At 42.0% G+C, this 24,401-nt stretch overlaps 1 protein-coding gene across 1 annotated transcript in view; it reads left to right on the forward strand.

Annotated features, from left to right (window-relative positions):
• LOC126389250 (polycomb group RING finger protein 3) overlaps window positions 1-24,401 on the forward strand; it is a 104,123-nt gene that overhangs the window by 62,153 nt on the left and 17,569 nt on the right. The window contains exons 4-7 of the mRNA XM_050042830.1: window positions 1,722-1,818; window positions 6,214-6,269; window positions 7,573-7,680; window positions 20,070-20,158. Coding sequence (XP_049898787.1) covers window positions 1,722-1,818; window positions 6,214-6,269; window positions 7,573-7,680; window positions 20,070-20,158 — 350 coding nt within the window. The remainder of the gene's footprint in view (window positions 1-1,721; window positions 1,819-6,213; window positions 6,270-7,572; window positions 7,681-20,069; window positions 20,159-24,401) is intronic.

The raw sequence follows: 24,401 nt of genomic DNA on the forward strand, positions 1-24,401 counted from the left end.
GACTAAGGAGAAATCTGGATCCATAATCCAGCTGATGCTCTGATTATTGTAGAATAAGATTCAGCTTTTAAATCACCACCATTATAATCAAAACTCTGCTGGTGCTGGATTTTTGATGCCAGTACAGATGTTTCTGAATTAAAAAAAAAAAATCTGTTAACTAGTCAGTCATTGCTTGCTTTTGACATTGATGCCTAATTTTAACATTTATTAATAAGGGCCACTTTGTTGACATTAAAGAATTGTGACCAAAATCATAATCTGTATTAAGAAATGGACGTAGCCCATTGGTTTGTGGACTTGGTTTGAAGCCTTGAATTTGGCCTTTCAGCTGTTGCCATCTTGATTATCTGGAGCCAGAAGTGTTAGTACGAGAGGCTGGAGCTGTGGAAGAGTGACGGGTGGATCTGACTCATAGAACAGAGGTTCTTAAACGTTTTGTGCTCAAGGAACACCAAAGGGCAAACCAAAATCTGAAGGCACAGCTGTATTTATATCTGTGCACAGTAGCTTCTATAACGTGTGTTATCACTCTTATCATGACAGCAGACAATAAAAATATGGGAAAACAAACACAGGTAGCTTTAATGATACGTCTACTGACAGTTTTTTTCCTCTTATCTTATGACGGTAGGTCGTATTGGCTGGTGCCTTGTTGTAATTTGCTTCGTACAATAAAGTGATCCATTGTCCCACTCACTGCTTTCTCCTTTTAAATGTTATCATCTCTCACACTGGCTGCCTATCAGGGTTCCTGAAGTGTCACACACTTATGATTCCTACGTGTGAACGGTGACAAATATGTTCCCCATGAAGGTTTTAGAAATAAATTAAATAACATTTTTTAAGGTAAAGTTTGCCTCTTTTTAGGGAAATGGGTGCACACAACATACTGATACAGTCAATTAAAAAATCATCCATAACTTTTTGTAAAGGCCCAGTTGAAAATTGCAATGATGATGTGTGGTTATCACAGAATCCCACAGCACACCTGGATTGGCATCACGGCACACCACCATTTGAGAACCACTGTCATAGGCTGTGGCGACACCCTGCAGGCAGCCTCTCACTCAAAGCAGAAATTAGCCATAGAGAAACTGTTTTTTTTCCAAGCTGTGACCATGTTTACTCCTGTTGTAAAGTTGGTTATTTTAACACTGGGGTCTATGGAGATTGACTCACTTCTGGAGTCAGCCTCAAGTGGCCATTAGAGGAACTGCAGTTTATGATACTTCCCTCATGGCTTCAAATTTCAGCCCTGGAGGTTGCAGCTTGGTTAAAATAAACCTATCCGTGCTCTCTGGTGGACAAACTGGTATTGGAAATGATGTTGTTACATATCATCTGTTTGATGAGCTGATGACAGTCGTCCAGTTTGTCAGTCGGGCTCTAATTATAAGCTGTCAATAGTAATGTTTTCTGTTTTGCAGCTGAAAGTGAGATGTGGATTTTAAAATGCTGAATATGTGGTTGAGTTTCTCAAATCATCCAGAGTGACTGTGATCAGAGTATCCAGCAGATGATGACGATTATGGTGTTAGCCAGTCACACAGATGTTACTACAGATGTGTTTTAAAAAAAATGAAACATATGTGATTTGAAACTTTTATTAAAAAAAAAACAACAACTCCATACGCAGTATAATTGTTGGTTTAGTTTTAAATCTTTGACAGTAACCATATCTCCCTTGTGTGTGTGTTTCTTTGTGTGTGTGTCTCCAGTCTGTAGAAGCTGCCTAGTGAAGTATCTGGAGGAAAACAACACGTGCCCCACGTGTAGGATTGTTATTCATCAGAGCCATCCACTGCAGTATATCGGGTGAGTGAGGGAGCCGCCGCAGACCCTACACGCACACACACACACACACACACACACACACACACACACGCACGGGTACAGTGAGCTGCTGTCTCTCAGTACGCTCCATCTCTCCAGGTTTCTTTCTGCACTCCATCAGCGGTGCACCGACAGTAAACAATAAACTACCAGAGACCAAAGTGCTGCCCGTCTTTTTCTGTTTTGTTTTTCTACTCTTCTGCAGTAAACAAAAACGTCTGTGGTCACTCTGCTGAGGGTGGGCTGTATTACATGAACAAAGAAGGGTCAATTAACAATTCTATTTCCTAGATTTGCTGCTAAAAATACCTTCAGTACACAGTATAATGAATAATATATGCAGTTATTTATTCAAGGAGCTCTGCTATGTGACATCTGGAGCTTGAGCTGGGATTGTCTGCACACTCCTCAACGTGAAGGTTGCCGAGCTGGCGGCTAACAGCTAACGATGCTAACTCCATAAACAGTGCTTAACAATGGTAACAGTGCTATTACAGAGTTAACAGTGTTACTGGGGGGAACTAGAGGCTGGGAATAATGCTGTTGCGATAATACAGTCACCATTATTAGCAGTAACTGTCCGTAACTGCCGTTTTAGCGCAGTGAAGGGCAGTTGTAAGCCTCAAGCAGAGATTAGCAGCAGGCTGCTGAGGTCTCACTTCTTTCTAACTCCACAACCTCCAAATGGTAAAGTTAGTCATATAGATGAACTAGCTGACATCTTAAACTCTGACTAGCAGTTGTCCAACACTGCTCAGCCGTCCAGTGGAAGCCGTGTTCAGCCATTCCTGACTAATGAGCTGGAACACCTTCTCGATCCTAGAGTGTGAACCGGAACGGTTCTATAACAGTTCCCTGTGGAGCCCCAGTGCTGCTCCTGACCATCCCGAAGACACAGCTTCCAAGCCTGATGTACTGAGGCCACTCTGTCAAGTAGTGTCTTATCCAGGAGGTCAGGAAGCGGTCTACTCCATCCCCTCCAACCGGTCTCTCAGTATGGGGGGCTGGATAGTATTAAACGGACTTGAAAAGTCAAGGAAAGAATCCTCACACAACATACTGCCTCCTCCAAGTAGGTGTAGGCCCGATGCAGCATGTTAAGAACCGCATATTCCACTCCCATGTGCTCCTGATAGGCAAACTGGAGGAAACTGTGGTCCCCATAATAAACACAGCTGGGGAGTGTTGATGAATTTTGTTTCAAAAACATCATAATCACATCTTTTATTCAAAATAATTAACCACTTAAATGAAAAATAAAGTTTCTGCACACAGATTTCAGCCTGTACTTAAACATCAAAGACTTTGAACAATGAGTTTTTCTTCAGGATAAAATGAAGACGTAATGTTTATGAAGTCAAGTCTGCTTCTTATTGTTTTGGGGAAGTTGACTCTGCCAGACTAAATCCTCCTCTCTGAGGGATGTTGTCGTTCGTGCTCCCTCTGAGCGCTCATGCATTAATGTCTTATTAATGCGACACACAAACTTAATGTGTACCAGCAATTTAGTCATTACCGTCTAAACTGCGCTGTCTGCTCACTCATTGTTTTGCAGGAAATGCTCCATTTCAAACACATTAGCTCGTCGCACAGCTGTTTTCTTTTTTTTGCCTCATTGTTTGCAGGAAATTGGAGTTGATGGGAAACATCACAAGTGATTTGAAGGCAAAACTCCCAACAGATGATGGATGAAAGCCATCTGCTCATCAAGAAAAAGATTGATCAAAGTTGATGTTTGAGATTGAACTCGAAATCAGACGCCTCCTCTCAGAGAATTAGCTCCACAGATATAATCCAGCCTCTTGTGCTGTCAAGTGGGGCTTTCCTTGATGGTTTTAATCCATTTTATTTTCACATAGCGGACAATAAAACTATCACAAAGTCATTCTTAGCATTACTAACTACTGTGAAGAACTTTTTGTAAATGTTGCAAACAGGTCCCAGCTAATAATTCATTTTAAGGAATATAAACCTTTAAGATATTCTTTCGCACCACACCTACAGGCCCTGCACACTCATGGTAAACATCAAAATTAAAATCGTCTTTTTCAATAGCAGCATTAAATAACAATTTTCATGCAAGAAAGACAACATAGAGCATACACAGGGTTCGAAATACTATGTGCATACAAGCAATAGTGAATGTAAATTTTACCTGTGCATGTGATTCTCAGCTTGACGTGCCGATACACGTAACTTGGTACAGAAAATATGTCGTTACAACGTGAAACGAAGACACTGACAGTGCACGGACGAGACAGAGAAGCGCTGTAAAATACTCGGTCAAACTAGCTGCCGATTGGATTTTGATCCACGTCTATTCATGCTGTTACGGTACCCGTATGTGGAGAAGCCAAAAAGGTTGAAGAAATCTACACCACATCATATATTTAATAAGTCTTGTTGAATATGTGACGTTACTGACAAAGTCCAATGTGATAAAACACATTTACATATTATGTTTGCTGAGAAGCACGATGGATTTCTGCTGAAAATATTCCTATGACCATGCACAATTTAAAGTAGTTTAACCGCTCTTTACTGTTCAGAGAACGTCAGCTGATAATTTTGTAAAACGTTGAAAATGTCCTCATGTGCACCCTCAGAAATGAAATGAATAAATTATTTTCTTCCCCATCTTCATTTTGATGTAATCCTGTACAGGATGATCCATCCTGACTATGACTGTGTAAAATCTGAAGTTATTTTCCCGTACAGTGTTCGAGATGAGGGTGACTGAGATGGATTGGCGGTTTGGTGTGGCAACTGCAGTGATGTAGGCGCTGCGCCGGACTGTCGTGGTGAAGAGGGAGCTGAGCCAGAAGGCAAAGCTTTCGATTTACTGCTCCATCTACGTTCCAGCCATCACCTATGGTCATGAGTTTTGGGTAGTGACCGAAAGAATGATATCGCAGATACAAGCCGCCGAAATGAGTTTCCTCTGTAGGGTGGTTGAGCTCAGCCTTAGAGAGGGTGAGGAGCATCCTGAGGGAGCTCGGAGTAGAGCTGCTGCTCCTTCGTGTTGAAAGGGGTCAGTTGAGGTGGTTTGGGCATCTGATCAGGATCCACCTGGGCGCCTCCTGTTACAGGTGTTCCAGGTACCTCCCACTGGTAGGAGGCCCCGGGGCAGACCCAGAACACGCTGGAGGGATCACATATGTCATCTGTCCTGGGAACGCCTTGAGGTCCCCCAGGAAGAGCTGGAAAGCGTTGCTGGGGAGAGGGACGTCTGGGGTGCTTAGCTAAATTTTGTTAAAAATGTTAAAAGTCCTGTGCTACTTCATTTTTATTAGGGGGGAACAAATGCACATGTTAAAACTACCGAGGGGGACGTGTCCCTGTGTTCCCCCCGAAATCTACACCTATGCCAGTGTGATTCCGATATACTTACAGACAGGTGACAAATAAAAGGAAAAACCTGAATGAAAATGCGGAGACACACAGCAGATGCTTTGGTACAGCAATGAGGGCTAAATGGTTTGATGAATGTAAATTATGGAATGATATGCTGTGGGTTTCACAGCCATCAGACGGCTAACCTAAACTATGGGAGATTTAGATCTAACCTGTCAGACACTGATCTCCACCACCATCATCAAAGCACCAAGGTCTTTTGGAAGGTTGATGTTCTCTTACATTTAACACATGATCTGTGTCACATTCGTTCACAGCAGACCTCAATAAACAGTGGTAAAACCCACAAAAACTTGGCTGTGAGAACGTCCTACCAGCTCTGTCCAGCAGGGGTCAGTGTTTTGCTGCTTTTGCAGCGAGCCTCAGCACCGAGCAGCTTATTCTGGCCCCAGATACAATAACTCTCCCAGCGGACAGCAGGGGAGACAAACGTGCCACTTCTTTCTAGAGTTTTTCCTCCATAACGCTGTTACCAAACCCAACATGTTGTGCCTCGGCTGGCTGTCAACAGGCAGCAGCGTGGTGATGGCAGACCTGAGCCCAAACTGTGCACCTGTGTTACCTGCACTGTGGAGCAGGGAGAGGCTATTTAACACTCTGACCGACAGCATATGCTGCACACTGACCTCTGAGAGCATTTGAATTTTTCAGTTTAAATCCTTTGTCATTTCTCAGTTAATGTCACTTTGAGATTTTCAGGGTTCTGACAGGCAGTGGTGTAGAGTTGTGTTGTTTCCAGACCTTTGTGACGTGTCTAAACTTCCTCTGCTTTCCTGTGCTGTCAGTACTTTGAAGGGCCCCTCAGATTACTTGGGGCCTCCAGAAGGGAACCACTGCTGTAGAAAAACAATTTAATACAGATGTGTTGTTTACATTTTAGGGTGTAAAACTCAAATGCTGTTGGCCTACAATGTTGATTACCATAAACTAATGAGGCAACTAATCAATGTCTTTTCTTTTCAGCCATGACAGAACAATGCAAGACATTGTCTACAAGTTGGTACCGGGACTTCAAGAGGGTAAGTGTCATGTCTCGTCTCTCTTTGAGTCTGCTGCATGCTTCCTGGCGATCATGCATCTCTAGATGACCACTTGGGTCCAGATCTCGCTAAAAGGTCAAAGGGTTTAGCGGACATGCCGGTTGCATCAGTACAGCTGGAGATATTGCTGTCAGCAGTATTCAACACATCGTCTTCCAGAGAGTAAAACAAAAAACGGTCACCCAATGCTTCGACCAACCTCGTAAAATGAGCAAGTTCTAGGGCGTTAGCGCACTGTCACAAAAACACCCCCCACATCCTACACTTATGACGTAGTTTTTGTCAAGGACGCAGGGTTTACCCCACGAAAGATATGTGGTCAAATGCGTCCCAGACCAACTTAGCAAGTCGTTTCAGTGATCGGATCGCAGTGTGTCTTTGTGGTCGTTCACACTTGTATTGTCACACTGTCCAGTTGTGATTGGATCACCCAAGATGCATGTTGATACCAGGTGTAAACAGGCTTTCAACAGCCCATTTTACACTGCCTGTTCATGGCAGGAATGTCGTGCTGTTATTCTGCCTGGACGTTTTATATAAAAGCTACGATCGCAGAATGGTTGGCAGGAATTGTCTTGCCTTTAAGCCGGCAGCGGAGGTAACAACAGCGCCAAATCATGATCTGTGCAAATGGGACAGCTGGCAGGAGGGGACAAATGTGATGTTTTGAAGACATGTTATGTGTTTGACCCACTGCTGGGAGATTCAAATAGCAGTTGATAGCAGTTAGCAGCTAACTTAAAGAAGAACAACAACCGAAAATGTCCTCAAATTGGATAGACAATGAGATCTGGGAGCTCCTTATCCTTCAAACTAGGGATGAGATCAGCCGCCATATAACAGGAACGGTTGCCATGTTATGTTATTTTTATTGCTAAGAAAGGGCTGCTTGACGTGTATATTATATGCCACAATAGAGGCCGAAATTGTTGTGTTTCCTGTCACGCCACTCACACCTCTTGTGATTCTGGAATGACGCCACGCTGGCGTTGTTTAGTTCTGTATAAAAAAAGCAAAGGCAACGTAATAAGGGTCTTTGTTGCTGCCCTATCACGCGATCTCTGTGTAACAACGCACGAGAGATCAACCAGTAGCCTTAAAATTCCAGTACATTTTAATAAAATATTCTTGCTGTCGTTGCTGGGCTTAGAAAGCCTTAGGATGCAGGTTATAGTGCACACACACCCCATTAAATTTTAACGACCCAGTGGCAGAAGTGACCTTGAGAAAAAGACACCGTCCTCTCTGACCTTTGTCTCATCCTGCTTCTTTTCCTTTTCAGCGGAGATAAAGAAGCAGCGGGAGTTCTATCAGAAGTTGGGGATGGAGGTGCCTGGAGACATTAAAGGAGAGCTGTGCAACATGAAGACTCATCTAGATCAACGCAATGGTACAGTCCTCCACACTCATCCTCCTTCGGCTGGTTTTATCGACACTCAGACTCACAAAGATTTCAGTTCTGTCTGGTTAAACATGCAAATTGTTTTAGTGAGGGCAGCCCCCAGTGAATCCAGTAACTGCCCTTGGTGGCTGTAGTAGCTTGATTTGTTTGTTTCCCCCTGTTCAGCGTGACCTTAAGGTAGTGCTGAACACACACGGGGGACACAGCATGCCGAAAGGTGTTGTTTACCTTTATTATGTGATATGAGTTTAGTGTTGAAGGTCCTCCAAATAGCAGTGGGAGTCAACTTGGCTGAGACGGTCAAACAAAACAAGCAGAAGCACTCTGATGATCACACAAAGGGAATGCACCCAAGATTTACCAGAAAACAGATAGTGCCCAAGATAAATACAGTTTATCACGTTTAATGTCATCAAAGCCTGGTTTAAAGCTGTTGCAAATGGTAAAGGGGTGAATATCAGAGTAGGTTTGGATTTATTTATTGTGTTGATCATTTGAAAAGTCTTAAAGGAATCCCCCTTTCCTTAAATCAGCTTAAGTAACGGAGGAAACACAAACAACAGTGCCATTTTTCACAAGGAGTAGCAGTGTTTCCCACTCAGACTTTCCTTAAGCAGGCTGTCCAGGTCTATTAACAGCTGCCAAAGCATATTTCGCAACCCATTTTAGTATTATTATATTTCATTTTTTATCCATCCGAGTTAGTGACACCATCTGAGATCAATTTACGATGAGACAGTATCCCCGCGCTCTACCTAGTTGTTGTGTTGAAGTCTGTTCCCCTTTCAAATTGTGTTTCCCATCAGTGGCGTAAGGTATGAGCAACCGTTTTGTTTTATGGTTTTCCATATGACGGCACAGCAAGGTAAAAAAAATAGACTGGAAAACACAGGCTGGGAAACGCATGTGTTTATGGCTCGGCACAGCTGGGCATGATTACAGCGGACTAAACCGAACCTGTGCACAAACATCCTGTTTTTACATTTTGGATCAAACACTGTAAATATGCAGCCACAAACCTCCTGATTGTTCCAGTGAAGGGTCGTCACCTCAGCAGCGAGAGCGTCCTGCTCTTGTCACTGCACTATATAAGGAATGAAGCATCCCACTCATAATGACTAACATTAGAGGCAAGACCACAAGTATCAGCAGAAGCCATTAACCAGTAGAAATGAAGGCAATTTAGCCAATCAGAATGAGTCCCCGGCCTGCTCGTTGTGCACGACGGCTTTTTCATAGCAGCTCTCTTCTGAGGGGCTGGTGTAAATGTGTGCCCAGAGGGCTGTCACGCCGGCAGGCCTAATCGCTCGCTTAATCCCCCTCTCTCTGATTTTGGTAATTAAGGCTCAAATGGAAGTGGAGCTGCTCTCCGGCTTCCCGTGCTTCGGCGCTTGAAGTCAGGTTTAGCTGCAGCACACACAAACACACATACATGTTCATACACAAACACATTTTAAGGATCATTTGCACAGACGCCGACAAAAATAGAAACCCGGGATTGTATTTCACCATCATTTCCATTCATCATCCCAAAACACAAACAGATATGTCGTCTCTGGCCTCGGGTAGAGATACAAATATTTTTTGACTTCTGACAAACAAGAAAAACTGTGGAAAATCAAATGTGGTTGCGTTTCATTCAGAGGCTCATTGACCAGGATGTTTTCTCTCTCTCGGGTCAATAAGAGTTGGGTTTTGTTTGTCTCTATCAGCCTTTTGACACATTTACTGTGTATCGGTAAATCTGTTTGGTGTTTTGTGAATTGTGAAAGCTGCCGTCAAACTCGAGTGCAGTTGAGAAAATAAGTCAATCATCCGCTCCACCTCAGAGCTGGTCCGAGGGTTGGTTTCCACCTCTCAGCTCCTCAACGTGTCTGACTGAATGTCACATTTCCATCATCTATCTTCACCTACAGTGTGATTACAGTATATTTTAGTGTGGGCTTTACATAATGAAAACACACTTCAATAGGAATATATTATCGTGGTGATAATACATGCACAGAGAGCGCGGTACAAAGTGTTCATCTGATGAAAGCCTGCAGTGTGAGGGACCCTCTTCTAAATGAGACTCCTCGTTTGAAGGTGCGGTTGCATTGTAATGCTCCACACACTCTGACATCACTGGATTTCTTTGGTTTTGTGATGTTAGATGGACCAAAGTAGCAGCAGTATGAATTGTTTGGGAAAGCGGTGAGTCGTTACATAAAACATGAGAGTTCTTGCAAAGAACTGAAGACACTTTCTGGACTGAATAATTTGACACAGGCCTGAAAACACACTAAAGCTTCTTCCCCAGTGGACAAAATCCCACAAACACCAACTTACATGAGGCTTTGGTCTTCAGTGGGAAAGGTCACAATCAGCTTTCACTCCCAGGACACGTGTCTCTGCTGTAGTCATGATTATTTATCGGCTTCTGCTCCGATCGGCAGTGATGGAAACATGACACCTGGGTTGACACGAATATTTTCCCCTCTTGCAGCACGATTGTCTGTCACTTCTGCTCTTTGTCATCTCAGCCACAAATTCCTCCTGTCTCCGTCCAAGCAGCGCTCGAACATTGACTTTGAGAAACTGAAAAAGTAATAGATTAAAAACATATGTGACCACCGTTACAATTTATGCCGACGTTTTCATGTTTACCAATGCAGGCGTGTTTGTGATGTTGAACGTAGACAGACATACTCGTCAGTCTACTGGCAATGGGAAAGAAGATGATCAACTATTTTTTAGCAGGTTGTCCTGCTTTTATTTTAATGGGAAAAGGGTGTAAAGCCCTGTTTCCACCAAATGATTTCGGTATGGTACCTTTGGTACCAACAGTAACCCTTCAGACATGGTACCTAGACCCTAGTGTTTCCACCGCAACCAGTCCTCTTAAATGTGGGCGGGGTTGTTGTCACTCACTGCTCCGTCCAGCACTCGCTGTATTTCCTCATCAGCGGTGACACAGATGGAAGTCTGCACCTGGTTTATCGTCCACAGAACGAGGCTGCACGCCCACATTTTCAGAACAAAATAGAACAGGCTGCAGTGAAAGTCTCTCTCCATGGGATATTTAAAAATAGCAGCTTTGTGCATTTAGTCCTTCTCAGGCAAGAATATACGCAGTTCACATAAAACAGTCCAAATAATAGTCCAAATATTGAAGATCCACTCATCACTAAAAGTGTCTGTCATCCAAGAGAGACAATAAAAACTAATGCAACAGTCAAAGTTGTCACAGTGAAATTTAAGGTGTGCTGATGGATTCACGTCGTCAACTCATACATTGAGTAACATTACAAATTAACGTTCCACCTTAAAAGTCACCGGCAGTCGGCCCAGTGGATGAAGTTATTTTTTCTCAGACTCCAGCTGCTGTGAGAGGCAGCAAAACATCCTTTCATTTTATAGTTACAGTTTACTAATAAAACTCTCCATAGTATGAACAGTGGTTACATGAGCCTCAAAACCAGACACAACTCAGCCCTGAGCAGAGTGACCGTCCTGTACTGACCAATCAGACTGCAGTGTTCACAGCTCCACCTTTTAGTACCAGATCTGTGTGCTAGGTACCCCAACAGAGGGGGGACCAAACATGGGGACGGTACCGGAACTTTTTATAGTGGAAACGTAAAAAAAAGCGTACCGAACTCAACTGAACTGAACCGTACTGCCCGGTGGAAACAGGGCTTAATTTTATATATGTTAACTGCAGCTACCAGTGCTTGTATTCCACACAAGTGCCATAGAAGCTCACTGTGTCTGTCAGTTATAAGTATCCTACTTTGAAAGATGACAATATTCTGAAAACGATATGGAAATGCACATAGGGGCAGGCTGTAGGACACAGTTCAGACTTAATGAGGTTTGGACTTTTGCTGGGACAAAATTTGACTACGGTTTAGAGCAAAAAGGTCCAAAGTTTTTAATTAAAATTACTATATTCTCCTCATAAATGTTTGATAGTCCCAGCTGACACCATACTGCGTATTCTCCTGCATAGATCTGATTATGAATGCAGCCTTACAGTCTAAATGCCCAGCTTGTGATCTCCAGAGGCCGTCCCTTAAAGCCAAAGGCCAAAAACATCCTTTTAATTACTTCATAAAGGTTATCGTGAGAGTTTGTATATCTAGCCTCAGCACATGGGTCTTTGCGGTAAAACACACAGCCAGAATGTGGCGTGTTTATTCCACTTTTACTCTTCAGTCTGAGGAAATAGATGCTCCTCATTAACTCCTATTTAAAAACGGCAAACTAAAGTTAACGCATGGCAAAGCAGAGATCACAGACACCAAACTACCTACAGGCGACAGTGGGCACTCTGTTAGTGTTGCCCCTGCCGGCCGAGCTGAACTGCATTACACTTAATTAAAACCTCATTTATCCAGAATCCCTCAGATACAGAAACTTTCTCCTGGGTCCTCTCTAACTGGCGGAGTTCAGTAAATCTGCTGGTGGCACATTGCTTACCACGCAGGACACAGCAACACTTCCTAATTCCTCAGAGCTGAATTCAGGAGCAGAAATGTTAATGCTGTTAACACAAAGTCCAGTAAATTTACTGTAGTTAGTCTTCGGTGGAGACAAATGCCAACTTGTGCTTTTCAAGAACATCAAACTAACAACCCTGCTTGTGGCTCAAATATGCTCTCTGTAATGCCTTGGACGTTCTTTCTGCATTGAACACTCCACTCCAGTTGTCCCAGCTGTGTTCAGGGTTCCTACACAGTATGGAAAAGTATGGAATTTGATTTTAGTCATTTCCAAGTCTGGATAAGAATGGGGAAAAAAAGAGAGGATTGAAGAATATTTGTGTTCCAGGCTTTTTTGTCTCTATTTTGTTTTTTAAAATATGAAATTCAGAATTTCTAAAAGTGAATTTGTCGTACAAGCAGAGTGTTTTTCATGGCATTTGGAGCAGCAAGCACAGCCACAGTGTTTGCCAGAGTGTGAGAGAGTGAGAAAGCTGGATTTTGTTGAAAGCAAGGCATGAACTAGAGCAGAACTGCACAGAATTATCAATTTTAAAAATCATTGATTCTAGTTGTTTGTACTCAGATGCCAAATATGGTCTGAAAAAAATGCACCACGAAGTTTGGAAAAGTATGGAATTTTGAAAAACATGCAATGACCTGAGCTTACGCTGGACTGTAGTCAACAAATTTGCAACAATAATTGAAACTAGTCCATATCCACTGAGTACAGCATACCATACCATGACTTAGTCAAAAATTAGAAAAGAAAAACATTGGTCCACAGGGGGAGCCACAGCGATCGGTCACATTTTAGCCATTTTGAAGCATTTTTCTGTTGTTATAGCGCCACCCAGTTGCCAATTAGAGTTAAATTTCTCCAGTCACCTTGAGGCGTCCTGTTCTACATATCTACCAAGTTTAGTAAAAATCCACATGGCGGTTAGGCCTAGATAAGAAATTAGCTCTCTAGCGCCCCCATTTTGTTTGATGGGGTCAATAATGGAGGGGTCCCCTCAGATTATGTGTGGTCATATGCCTACAAAGTTGCGTGGTGATGGGTGAAACCCTTGAGATGTTATACACCTTTATGTGATGAGCCATGCCCTCCGCAATATTCATTGCCTTATAGAAGCTCAGTTTTAGTAAGTTTTCCAACTTTTGCCAAGAGGGAACTTTAGATATTGGTCCCTAGATTATGTTCACCCAGTTTCATGCAGATCACTCAAACTTCCTAGGAAGAGATCGATTTGAAGTGTTTTTCAAAAAATTCAAAATGGCGAATTTAACCGCAAGTTATGGGTTCTTGAGGCAAATGTGTTCCTCATGAGGAGAGGCATCTCTGTGCAAAGTTTCATGTCTCTACGACATACGGGGCATGAGATATGCCCATTCAAAGTTTGCCATTTCACTTGGTTGCTATAGCGCCCCCCTTTGGCCAATTGATGTAATATTGCTTCATTCCCATCCTCCCATGACCCTCTACCACTGTGCCAAATTTCACATGGATTGACCTTGACATTATGTAGTAAGATAACCAGTGCAGATTCATCGGTCAATACATTACACACCGTGTGGACGGAGACCAACACAGGCGACAACAGCTGCAAGAATTTAAGTGAGATGAGTTGAGCCAAAACCGGCCAGTTCACACCACTGCAACTCTTCTCTGCAACGTTCTGAAACTGCTTCACCTCATTGCAAATCTTTGGTCTGAACTGGGCTTTAAAGGGGTTAAAAAAAAGATAAGAAAACGCGCCACACACGCACACACCCATCAGTCAACCATTAATGGCGCCAGGACATTACCAGAAAACATCACAATGTTTGAAATGTCACACGAGTCGAAGCTCTTTTCACTTTGCTTTAAGTGCATATATGAGTTTTCTTCTTATCACTACTTGACACCTGCAAAATAAAAACATGGTTTCCACCGGCACACAGCAGAGTCATTTCTCAAAATTGCCGTGTTTCCTGAGCACTTAACACAAGAAAATGGAGGGACGCGGCGCTGCGACGAGTCTGCTGAGTGCACTTTTCTCTTTCATGACAATATAAACTCCCACACATGGATAGTTTACGGCATCTCATCCCCGGTGTAGCTTCACTTGATATTTGTACATGCCTTTGTGATTTGATTGTACATCAGGAATCGCAAACGAGTTTCTTTCTGTAAGGAGACAGACTGCTCGGTTTTTAAAATCCCAAGACAAGCAATCATCCCATTACCTGACGCACAAACAGGGTGTTCATGTCAGTTAAGAGTCACTGAGAGACTCCGGGGTTGCTTGAAGGTGAGACACAACAATGAGAGGGAGCCCCTCTTGATAAGTAATCAGCGAGGCCGACTCTGGAGACGACCACCGCAGAGACATCAGAGCAAGCTCAGGCCTCTCCCGGTAATACTCGGCGGAATTGGTGACAGTTAGGCTGAACGGAAAACGGTCACAGAGGGGTGAACGCAATCCCATCTACAGCCTGAGCTGCAGTAAACTGTCCACACACACTCACACACACACTCACACACACCCTGTTATTACATCCACTGAATCCAGGAAGAATAGACTGGATTTCTTTGTTGGTAAAGGTTACAGAAAAGCAATACCTATCTGTGCAGCAATTTTGTCACAGCACCGCAATTTTGACTTTGATAACTAAGTTTCACATCTAAAAAATTCAATACTACGACAATATTACAGCCAACAAGAAAATCCATAACCACACCTGTCCTGGACAACTTTGTAGCAGCTGCTTCAGAGGTTTTAAAAGTTGGTTATGTTTCTGTGTTGTGCTGCGTTTATGTGCACACAAGGAACCAGATTAACACCAAAAGTGAGACAGCAGGATACAAAACCACTCAAATACTGAGACTTAGTTGTTTCAGTTTCAGCTGAACTTTCAATTTTACTGTTTTGGTCACAACTAGAGCTTAAACTAGTCCAGTAAGGGTCGGATATGTTTAAAAAATGGACTCGGACACAGTGAGGATTAGTGCTGGGCAATATGTTGATATTCGTGACATGAAACTAGATATCGTCTTAGAGTTTGGATTTCATTGTAAGTGCTGCTTTTCCTGGTTTTAAAGGCTATATTACAGTAAGGTAATGTCATTTTCTGAGCTCCCCAGACTGTTCTCGCTGTTTTATTATTTGCCTTTACCCACTGAGTCATTATATCCACATTACTGATGATTATTTATCAAAAATCTCACTGTGAATATTCTGGGAAAGCACTTATATTCAACCCTACATTATTGTCATAATATCGATATGGAGGTACATCCACATCGCCCAGCCCCATTGAGCATACTGTATTACATTCTGCAGACATGGACGTAAACACTCATATTTGATGCTTTCTCTGTTTAATATAACTGAGCAACACTGCAAAACCCAAAGATATTCAGACAAAACAAGCAATTCGAAGGCGCCACAGTGGGGTTGTGTCAGTTGGAAAAGTAGTTTTGAGACTAATTGATTATGGAAGAAAGTGTTAGTTGCAGCCTCACCTCATAGCTTCAAGTAATTATGTCTCTTTGTCATACACTTGGTTTGTGGACTTCCATTTTCAAGTCTTAAGTTCGGCATAATGGTAGTTGCCATCTTGGTTTTTTGGAGCTCAAACTGACCAAATTTGGGTGAGAGGCTGGAGCTGTGTAGGAACAAAGGATGGATCTGACACAGAAGCCGAGGACACAGTCGGCAGACAGCCTGGCACTCAGTGCAACCCGCCCTTAATTATGTGCAACTTTAAGCCTTAATAAAATGCAAACGGTTGAGTTATAAAAAAAAAAAAAAATTTAACCCCCATACAGTTGTCATCAATGTTGAAATCAGCAATAGAGCCCAAAACTATTTTTTGTACCAGGCTGTAAATATGTTTATTTCTGCTGTAAAGTTGGACATTTTAAAATGGGAGTCTGTGGGGATGGATTCGCTTCTGGAGCCGGCCTCAAGCGATCTTCAAAGATCTGCAGTTTTTGGCACGTCTGTGTTGGCTTCATTTCTAAGCCCTGTAGGGTTGTCGCTTGGTTGAAGTAGCAGCTGTGCTACTAGGATTGGGTACCATTCCCATTTGAACAGATCCCAGTACCTGGAATTCTGTGCCGGTACCCAATGGTACCTTTTCTTTGGTACTTTTAGATGCAGAGTTGACAAAGTAGACTAAAAAGCAATTCTACTCTTCTATCTGTCTGCTTATGAGTGTGTATATATGCATAGGTTTTTACTAAAATGATATAGAAAAGAAAATAGACCAGACGCCGGAACTATCCTGGAGCATCTGGGCTCTGTGGCAGGCTTCCCGGCTTTGGGGCGCTGCCGCCTCCTGTCTGATGTCGAACCTAGCGGTTCTGCAGAGCTCCATTGACGGCCTTGGTGCTCTATGGCTGGCTTCCAGGCTTTGGGGCTTCCAATCTTCAGGCACTTCCGTCTCTTTTCTAAACCCGGCATTTTCACTCAGATGTGCCCGTAGGTGCCAAAATAGATTTAATGTGAAGTGGTACATGGTAGTAGTAACGTTATTTGGTTGGTCCACTTAAAAGTACCGAGTTCAGTATCCTACCTCAGCTGCTACATCAACACTTTCCCCATCTGAAGCTCCAGACCATCCTTGTTTCTTTGTACCGTTTCAATCTATCCCTACATACAGTATTACTCTCTGGGGGGAATAATTAAAAGTATTTTCAGATCGCAGGACACGTTTATCAAATGTAAACAGTCTCTTTAGTTTTTAAAATCATATCCCTTTCAGGCAAACAAATATTTCCCCTGAAGCTTTTCACATAAACTCTGAGGTATACTGTATCCTTCAGTTTTCTTGCAGCTCCAACCCAAAAGCTCCGTGTGATGTATTATTAAACGCTACCATACCTCTCTCTCAGTGCTCTGAACACATTACCCTCAGCAGCGCAGAATGTGAGAACTTCCTTTCTTCCCATTTTACCATATGTTCACCAGAGATTGCTGCTCTCTCCAATATCCTCCAGTATGTGCCTCCATTTCCTTCAAAAAAGGCACACGAGGCAAAAAGTGGACAAACTCATGATGCCAGCCCTCATGTAGGCTAATCAGTATGAGGAATGACTGTTTTTTTTCCTTCTTCTGGTTAGAAGTTGCCCAGTATTAGAGACGTGCCCAGACGGCGGATAAGTCGTATAAAGGACGCTTTGACACCCTCGGACATGTAATTGCCTTATAAATGGAGCTCTGCTGGAGGCGTTTTTTACGCTCCAGCGGGCAGAGGCTGTTTAAACACTGCAGAGAGACAAACATGTCCGCTTCCCGACAAGTCTTGTTTTCAGCAGGGTCACAATGGACGTCAATTAAGATCAAGCCTCTTTGACTTAAGTTAATGAGCATGATGAGAGAAACTCGCTGCTCGGTCACGGGATTGACGGCAGCATGAACAGAAACATGCAGCTCGAGACAATTAAGTGTCTTCAAAGGACACACTAAAGACATGGTTGTGAGGCTCTGCTGAATTCAGCCATTTCTTTTCACACGAAGCTTCTATTTAAGTTTCTGACTAAAGCTTTTTATGCTTTTTTTATTTTATGATGTCATCTCCCTAAAAATTTAAATAAAGTGATTCTTCCGATTGAGTGCGCTATGCTGCGTTCACGTGGAATCAGGCAAACTGGACATTATTTAGTGGATGAGAGTAGGATAGTAAAATTAGGTGAGGCTGTCAGAGAATACTAATAACTTTAATGGTAGTGGTAGAAAATATTTTGACCCTTTGCCATTTTCCTAGACCAGGGGTAGGCAACCTGCAGCTCTTTAGCTCCTCTCCGATGCCTCCCTGTGGCTTGTTTGGGTTGTCTTGATTATGACAACTTGACATTAATCAAAGTGACATTACCAGAAGTTGTCTTTGTCATGACAAGTTGACACTGAATCTGTTTGGGATGTCCTTATAATGACAGCTTGACATTAACCAGGATGACATTACCAGAAGATGTCTTTGTATCAATCATTATGTCCTTGTCATAAACACAAAAAGAGGTGCATTTCTTGTTAATGTCAACTTATCATTACAAAAACCGAATGACATTTAATGACACTTAATGACACCTAATGAAATCTGTTTGGGATGTCCATATAATGACAACTTGACATTAACCAGGATGACATTACCAGAAGATGTCTTTGTATCAATCATTATGTCCTTGTCATAAACACAAAAAGAGGTGCATTTCTTGTTAATGTCAACTTATCATTACAAAAACCGAATGACACTTAACGACACTTAATGACACCTAATGACACTTAATGACACATAATGACACCTAATGACACTTAATGACACCTAATGACACCTAATGACACTTAATGACACCTAATGACACCTAATGACACCTAATGACACTTAATGACACCTAATGACACCTAATGACACCTAATGACACCTAATGACACATAATGACACTTAATGACACTTAATGACACTTAATGACACCTAATGACACTTAATGACACCTAATGAAATCTGTTTGGGATGTCCTTATAATGACAACTTGACATTAACCAGGATGACATTACCAGAAGATGTCTTTGTATCAATCATTATGTCCTTGTCATAAACACAAAGAGGTGCATTTCAAGTTATTGTCAACTTGTCATGACAAAAACCGAATGACACTTAACGACACTTAATGACACCTAATGACACCTAATGACACCTAATGACGCTTAATGACACCTAATGACACCTAATGACACTTAATGACACCTAATGAAATCTGTTTGGGATGTCCTTATAATGACAACTTGACATTAACCAGGATGACATTACCAGAAGATGTCTTTGTATCAATCATTATGTCCTTGTCATAAACACAAAAAGAGGTGCATTTCAAGTTAATGTCAACTTGTCATGACAAAAACTGAATGACACTTAAAGATAGCAGTCATAAACATTTATGACATGTACATAATGTTTATGACAGGTTCATGACAGTGTCATGTCATAGTTATGACAGTGTCATGTCACTCTTATGTAGATACCTTCAAGTAAAGTGTTACCAAATGTTTTAACGTTTCATGAACTAAAATGTGCGTCATACGTCTACGACCTGGTGTCTTCTCCTGTGAATTTTGCTGAACTTCAGAAGCCATGGCTGCCTGTCTCTCCAACAAGGCTAGCTATGGATTCCCAGTCGTTAAAAGGAAAAGTCTTGGAGGAAAATAGGAGTTAATAATGTGTGGACAGATTCATTTGCTTTCATCATCAGCGCTGCAAAGTTAAAGTACGAAATAGTCAAATAAATTATAAATAGCCCACTGCAGAGTCACCACCTTGTAGTAAATCAAATCAAATGTTAATTTAGAATTTGAATATCAACGTTGTGAGTGAAGCTTTGAACTGTTCGGTACAGCTCTTGTAATGGCTGTCTCAAAACTAATGACAAATACCAGAAGGGGGCGGGGGGTGTGACAAGCAAATGAACCAGTAATTTATTTAAAAACTAACACTAACAGCTAAAACTGTCAAAATAGAATGAGGTGTGGCGGTCAGGAAGTCAGTAGTGCCAACAGGAAAGGATGGTAAAAGAAAAAATAAAGATAAGGATGGGGAGCATGAAGCACATGGAGCAGCGTTTCCCTCCCTTCTCTCATCAGGGACAAAGTGAGGTGCACTTTTATAGTCCTGGGAACACTGGTCCCTGGTGTTCCCAATAACTACCGACTGAACCACACCTACCAGCTCCTGCAGCACAGAACACAATCACAAAACAAGCAGCCAGAATAGGCGAGGTCATCACACCCTAAATGTTTGTCATCAGTTTTGTGTATATGTGCATGTTTTGATGTGTTTTGTGCTCTACTCTGGAGAGCAAATATTTGTTTTCAGAATTTACAACATGGCAGCTCAGCTGATTTCCTCCTTCTCTCCTCTTCCCTTTCTTCGTAGGCGACGCAAAATCAGAGGAGACAGCCAATAAGGAGGCAGGAGAGGAGAAACCAGAAGAGGACAATGACTATCACCGTAGCGACGAGCAGGTAAGAACCTCACTAACTAATGGACAACAGTTTATGCTTCTCATTTTCTCTCTTTAAATGACAGCCTCTCTTTCACTTAGTGAAGGTCCAGTGTGTTAGAATTAGGGAGATAAGGGAGAAATGGAATATGATATAATTAGTTTTCTTAGGTGTTTAATCACATGAAAATAAGAATTGTTGTGTTTTTGTTACCTTAGAATGAGCTGTTTGTATCTACATAGGGAGCGGGTCCTCATCTATAGAGATTAGCATGTTGCTCTGTCATGTTTCTACAGAAGCCCAGAATGGACAAACCCAATTCTGGCCCCAGATAAGGCCATTTACGCTTTGTGCCAGCCACCGTAGTTAGCAGCCCCTCCATGACAAGCAGTGTCGGAAAAGCACAGATTTTTTTAACATGAAGCTGCTCAATTCTTTGTTTTTACTGGTTTAAATCACCTGGTCAGTTTGTTTTGGAGAGGAAGAGACCCATGTGGATAATTCGTCTCCTGGTAAAAACCTCCTGAACGACTGGATCTTGAGAACTACAATCTCACTGCTAGATGCCATTGAATCCTCCTAAAGTTTGCCTAAATTAGAAAAAAAAAAATTACTTTTAAAAAGTTGACCATGGCTTAACATTTACCAAAATAATAATAATGAAACTGTTGACTTTTGTTTCTGTAAAGTTATAAGAGTCGGGTATCTAAGAATGTGGATACACGAAACCAAATTATCTTGCATGGACAGTTCAGCCAGAGTCAACAATATGTTTTTAAAATGTAATTTAGGTCAACCAGCCCTTTATTAATAATCCAATTTTTTAATATGCAAAGAAATTTGGCAGGCAGCACACACTGGTTTGTGTTTTAGCAGAGATTAGAAGAAGCAAATTGGATAAAATAATTGTGGGTTACAAAGCAGAACAAAAGCACCACGGGACAAAAATACTGCTGGTGATAATTGTGAGTACAATTGCTTTAAAAGCCTGCACATCAATTATTGCCTTTATAAAAGTGGCCCCCATGTGAGTTACCAGGCTGCTTTACAATTACTGGATTCTTTTGTCTTTGGTGTTGCGGCTGTTTGATTTGTACAGACCCACTTAGTGGCAGACACCACAGCACCACACCACTGCCATCCACTGAACACGTTCAAAAGGAAATAGGCTTTTCTTGATGTCATCTGTATTCTGGCTCATTCCCAAACCCTGCGAAATATTAATATATTAATATGACATTAATAATGCAGGGAGAGAGAGCAGAGTAATTGTTATGTCGGACAGATGCTATCAGAAACACAAAGCGTCTTCTCTGCAATGCTGCACAGGCTGAAGAAAGCTGGTTTTACATCATTTCAGTTTGAAAGGGACAGAAAACCAACAGGCAGCTTTTAAAAACAAGCCGGTCGTCTCAAATCAGCCATCTCTATGCTGCCATGTGGGGAAGGCAGGCTGCCCTGATGAGGGTAGAGTTCTTGCCCTTTGGACATTCTGCAGCGGTGCAGGATGTGTTCAGAATAGCTAATACGGCCGTCTGTGTGAGCTGAATGCAGTCGTGTCAAATGTCACTGAGAGGAGGAGGAGGAGGTGGAGGAGGAGGGATGGGGAGAGCTGAGGAATACAAGATGACTGATGAAAATGAGAGATCTACAGGACACAGAGAGAAAAAGTCACCGTGCAGGGTGAGGAGGTGGGATGAGAGAGAATTAAAGAACTGAATGTTGGAGGGAGGGGTCGTGATTCGGAACAGACAAAAGAAATGGCTGAAATGAGAGGATTATGAGGAGAAAGATCTGTGATGGAATATGAGAGTATGCTGGAGATATGCACACATTCAAAAGTAGGGATCTCTGAAATCAAAAGGGAGACAATACAAAACAGACAGCACGTTTTTCCATTTTTGGAGAAAAAACTGCAGGCCCGTCAGGCAAAAAAAACACCACATTGAAATGCAATGTCATCAGGCAAGAGTGGAGTACTTCTGTAATCACCCTCACAGTCATCTAACGGAGGATAAAAAAGATTGCTGCTGTGATAACCTCAGAGTTGTAAAATCCCATCATCATATCATTATCATGGACATAGCTTCCGTGATGTCACCCACTGGTTTGTGGACTCCTGTTATGAAGAAGCCTCAAGTTTGGCATTTTGACTTTCACCATCTTGGATTATTGGAGCATGAGTGACCGTATATGGACAAGAAGGTGGTGCTAACCTTACTGCTAGCTGCTAGCTTGGTTAGCATGTGATAATGCTAATGCTATTGGTCATTTTTTGCTAGAGAATAAACAGGCTTAAAACTATTAAAACAAAATGTACTTGAAGGAAAAACTGCATATCTGACTCCCGAGAGGGTTTTTTGGTACAACTAAACGCTGAATAAGACTTTTTAAAGTTCTTAACAATTAACTTTAATGAACTGAAAACACACTGAAATAGCAACAGCTACGACTATGTCTTTACACTCTAAATCTCAGGTGACACCATGGTAACGTAACCTAACCAATGTTGCTGCTGTAGTAGTGACTTGTCAACAGAAGGCACCCACCTGTCACTGAAAGTGGCCACTTAATTATGCATAACTTTGAGCCTCAATAACATTTAGATTTGTGGGTAATCTAAAAAATTTACCCCCCGTACAGTTGTCATGACAGTGAAATTAGTTACAGAGACGACAATTATTTTATTGTGCCAGGCTGTTAGGCATTTTGAAAAGGGGGTCTGTGAGGATCGACTCGTTCTTGGAGCCAGCCTCAAGTGGCCATTTGAGGAACTGCAGTTTTTGGCACTTCAGCATTGGCTTCATTTTTCAGCTGTGGAGGTGCTATCAGTTCAGAGGACCACATATATTAACCTTTTTTAGTCTAATAAATAAACAAAATAAACTTACAAAGAGTCAAGGCAGCAAATATTCTTACACTGATTTTTCTTCTGAATTCAAGTTTGTCTCTTTCACAGAGCTGACTAGTTTAATTACCTTGGTAACTTCATGCAGACTTAACAGAAACAAAACAAAACTCACCTAAACAGTCTTAGTTAGGCTTTCCACTGTTCCAACAATCACAAAAAATTGGTTGAAATAAACCCTTAATTCACTGAGTAAGATTTAGAAATATGCTGACTCTACATGCTGTTTCTCCCCTGCAATCTCACTCTGTTGTTGCTGGCTGCTGCTCAGCGGGCAGCTTTTACTCATTCTTTGAAGGCATACCATTAAATTCACAAAATGACATAAATTTCCCCTAAAAAATTACAGACAATTTACTCAGCTGATTTATAGGTCCAATCGCCCAGCCTTACTGTGGACGTCCCACATTTTACTCGTTAATCTTGGAACTAGATCGTCAGAAGAAAGGAGTTGTTCAAGTCAGGTACTTTGAACTTTAAGAAATCCTCCAGTGATGAGTGGAGTCAGGGTTGGGCGATACATACATATACATCTGTATTGTTTACACCAACATAGAATGACATTTATTTTGTGTTTGCTCATACCAGCGCTCACTCAGCTGTAAAATGATAAACAGACAATGGAGGTCAGATGACTCTGCTGCTGTAAAGGTCCTTCAAAGCCCTTTTTATTTTGTAGAATGTAGCAACCAGCCCAGATTGTAGAGAGCCGAGGAAGCCGTAATGAACTGTATTAGAAAAGCAGAGAGTGGTGAAGAGAGAAAAATGGAAAATGCAAAACAAGAGGAATGATGGCATCGCTTGCAATCAAGACGAATGAAGATAAAAGACAACAGTCTCAGAAAGCCGCTCACCCTCCCTTCATCGTGATCCCACTGAAGATGTAGAAGTGACTCAGATATAGGAACCGGCAGGCGAACCTGCATGCATGGCCGGCATCCAGAACACTTCCCCGCTGTCTTCTGGACGACCTTTCAGAGTGTAACCTTGGGGCGTGAGGCCGTGACAAAGAAAGTTAATGAAAGCAGTGACACACCAGAAAACAACAACAAAAGGATTACAATAGAACGAAATGAATCAGAGAAACCTGCTTTATCGTAACAGCGTGAAATACGAGTTCAGATGAGGTGTGAAATCTCAGGACAGGGTCACCTTCAGGCTCATAAAATTCTGATAAGATCTCCGTGTGGTGAGAAAAGTTTGTATAATTTAATAAACTTCAGCTATTTTGAGCTTAAAGAGTCGACTTTGGAGAAATTGGAGAACGCAGCTTTGCTCTGAATTATTAATCGAGCTTTGAATTCTCAAAGCCTGATTTCTTTTCTTCTTCAGTGGTCTGAACTCAACCCTCACACA

The sequence above is a fragment of the Epinephelus moara genome, chromosome 4, assembly GCF_006386435.1.
Source record: "Epinephelus moara isolate mb chromosome 4, YSFRI_EMoa_1.0, whole genome shotgun sequence".
NCBI lineage: Eukaryota > Metazoa > Chordata > Actinopteri > Perciformes > Serranidae > Epinephelus > Epinephelus moara.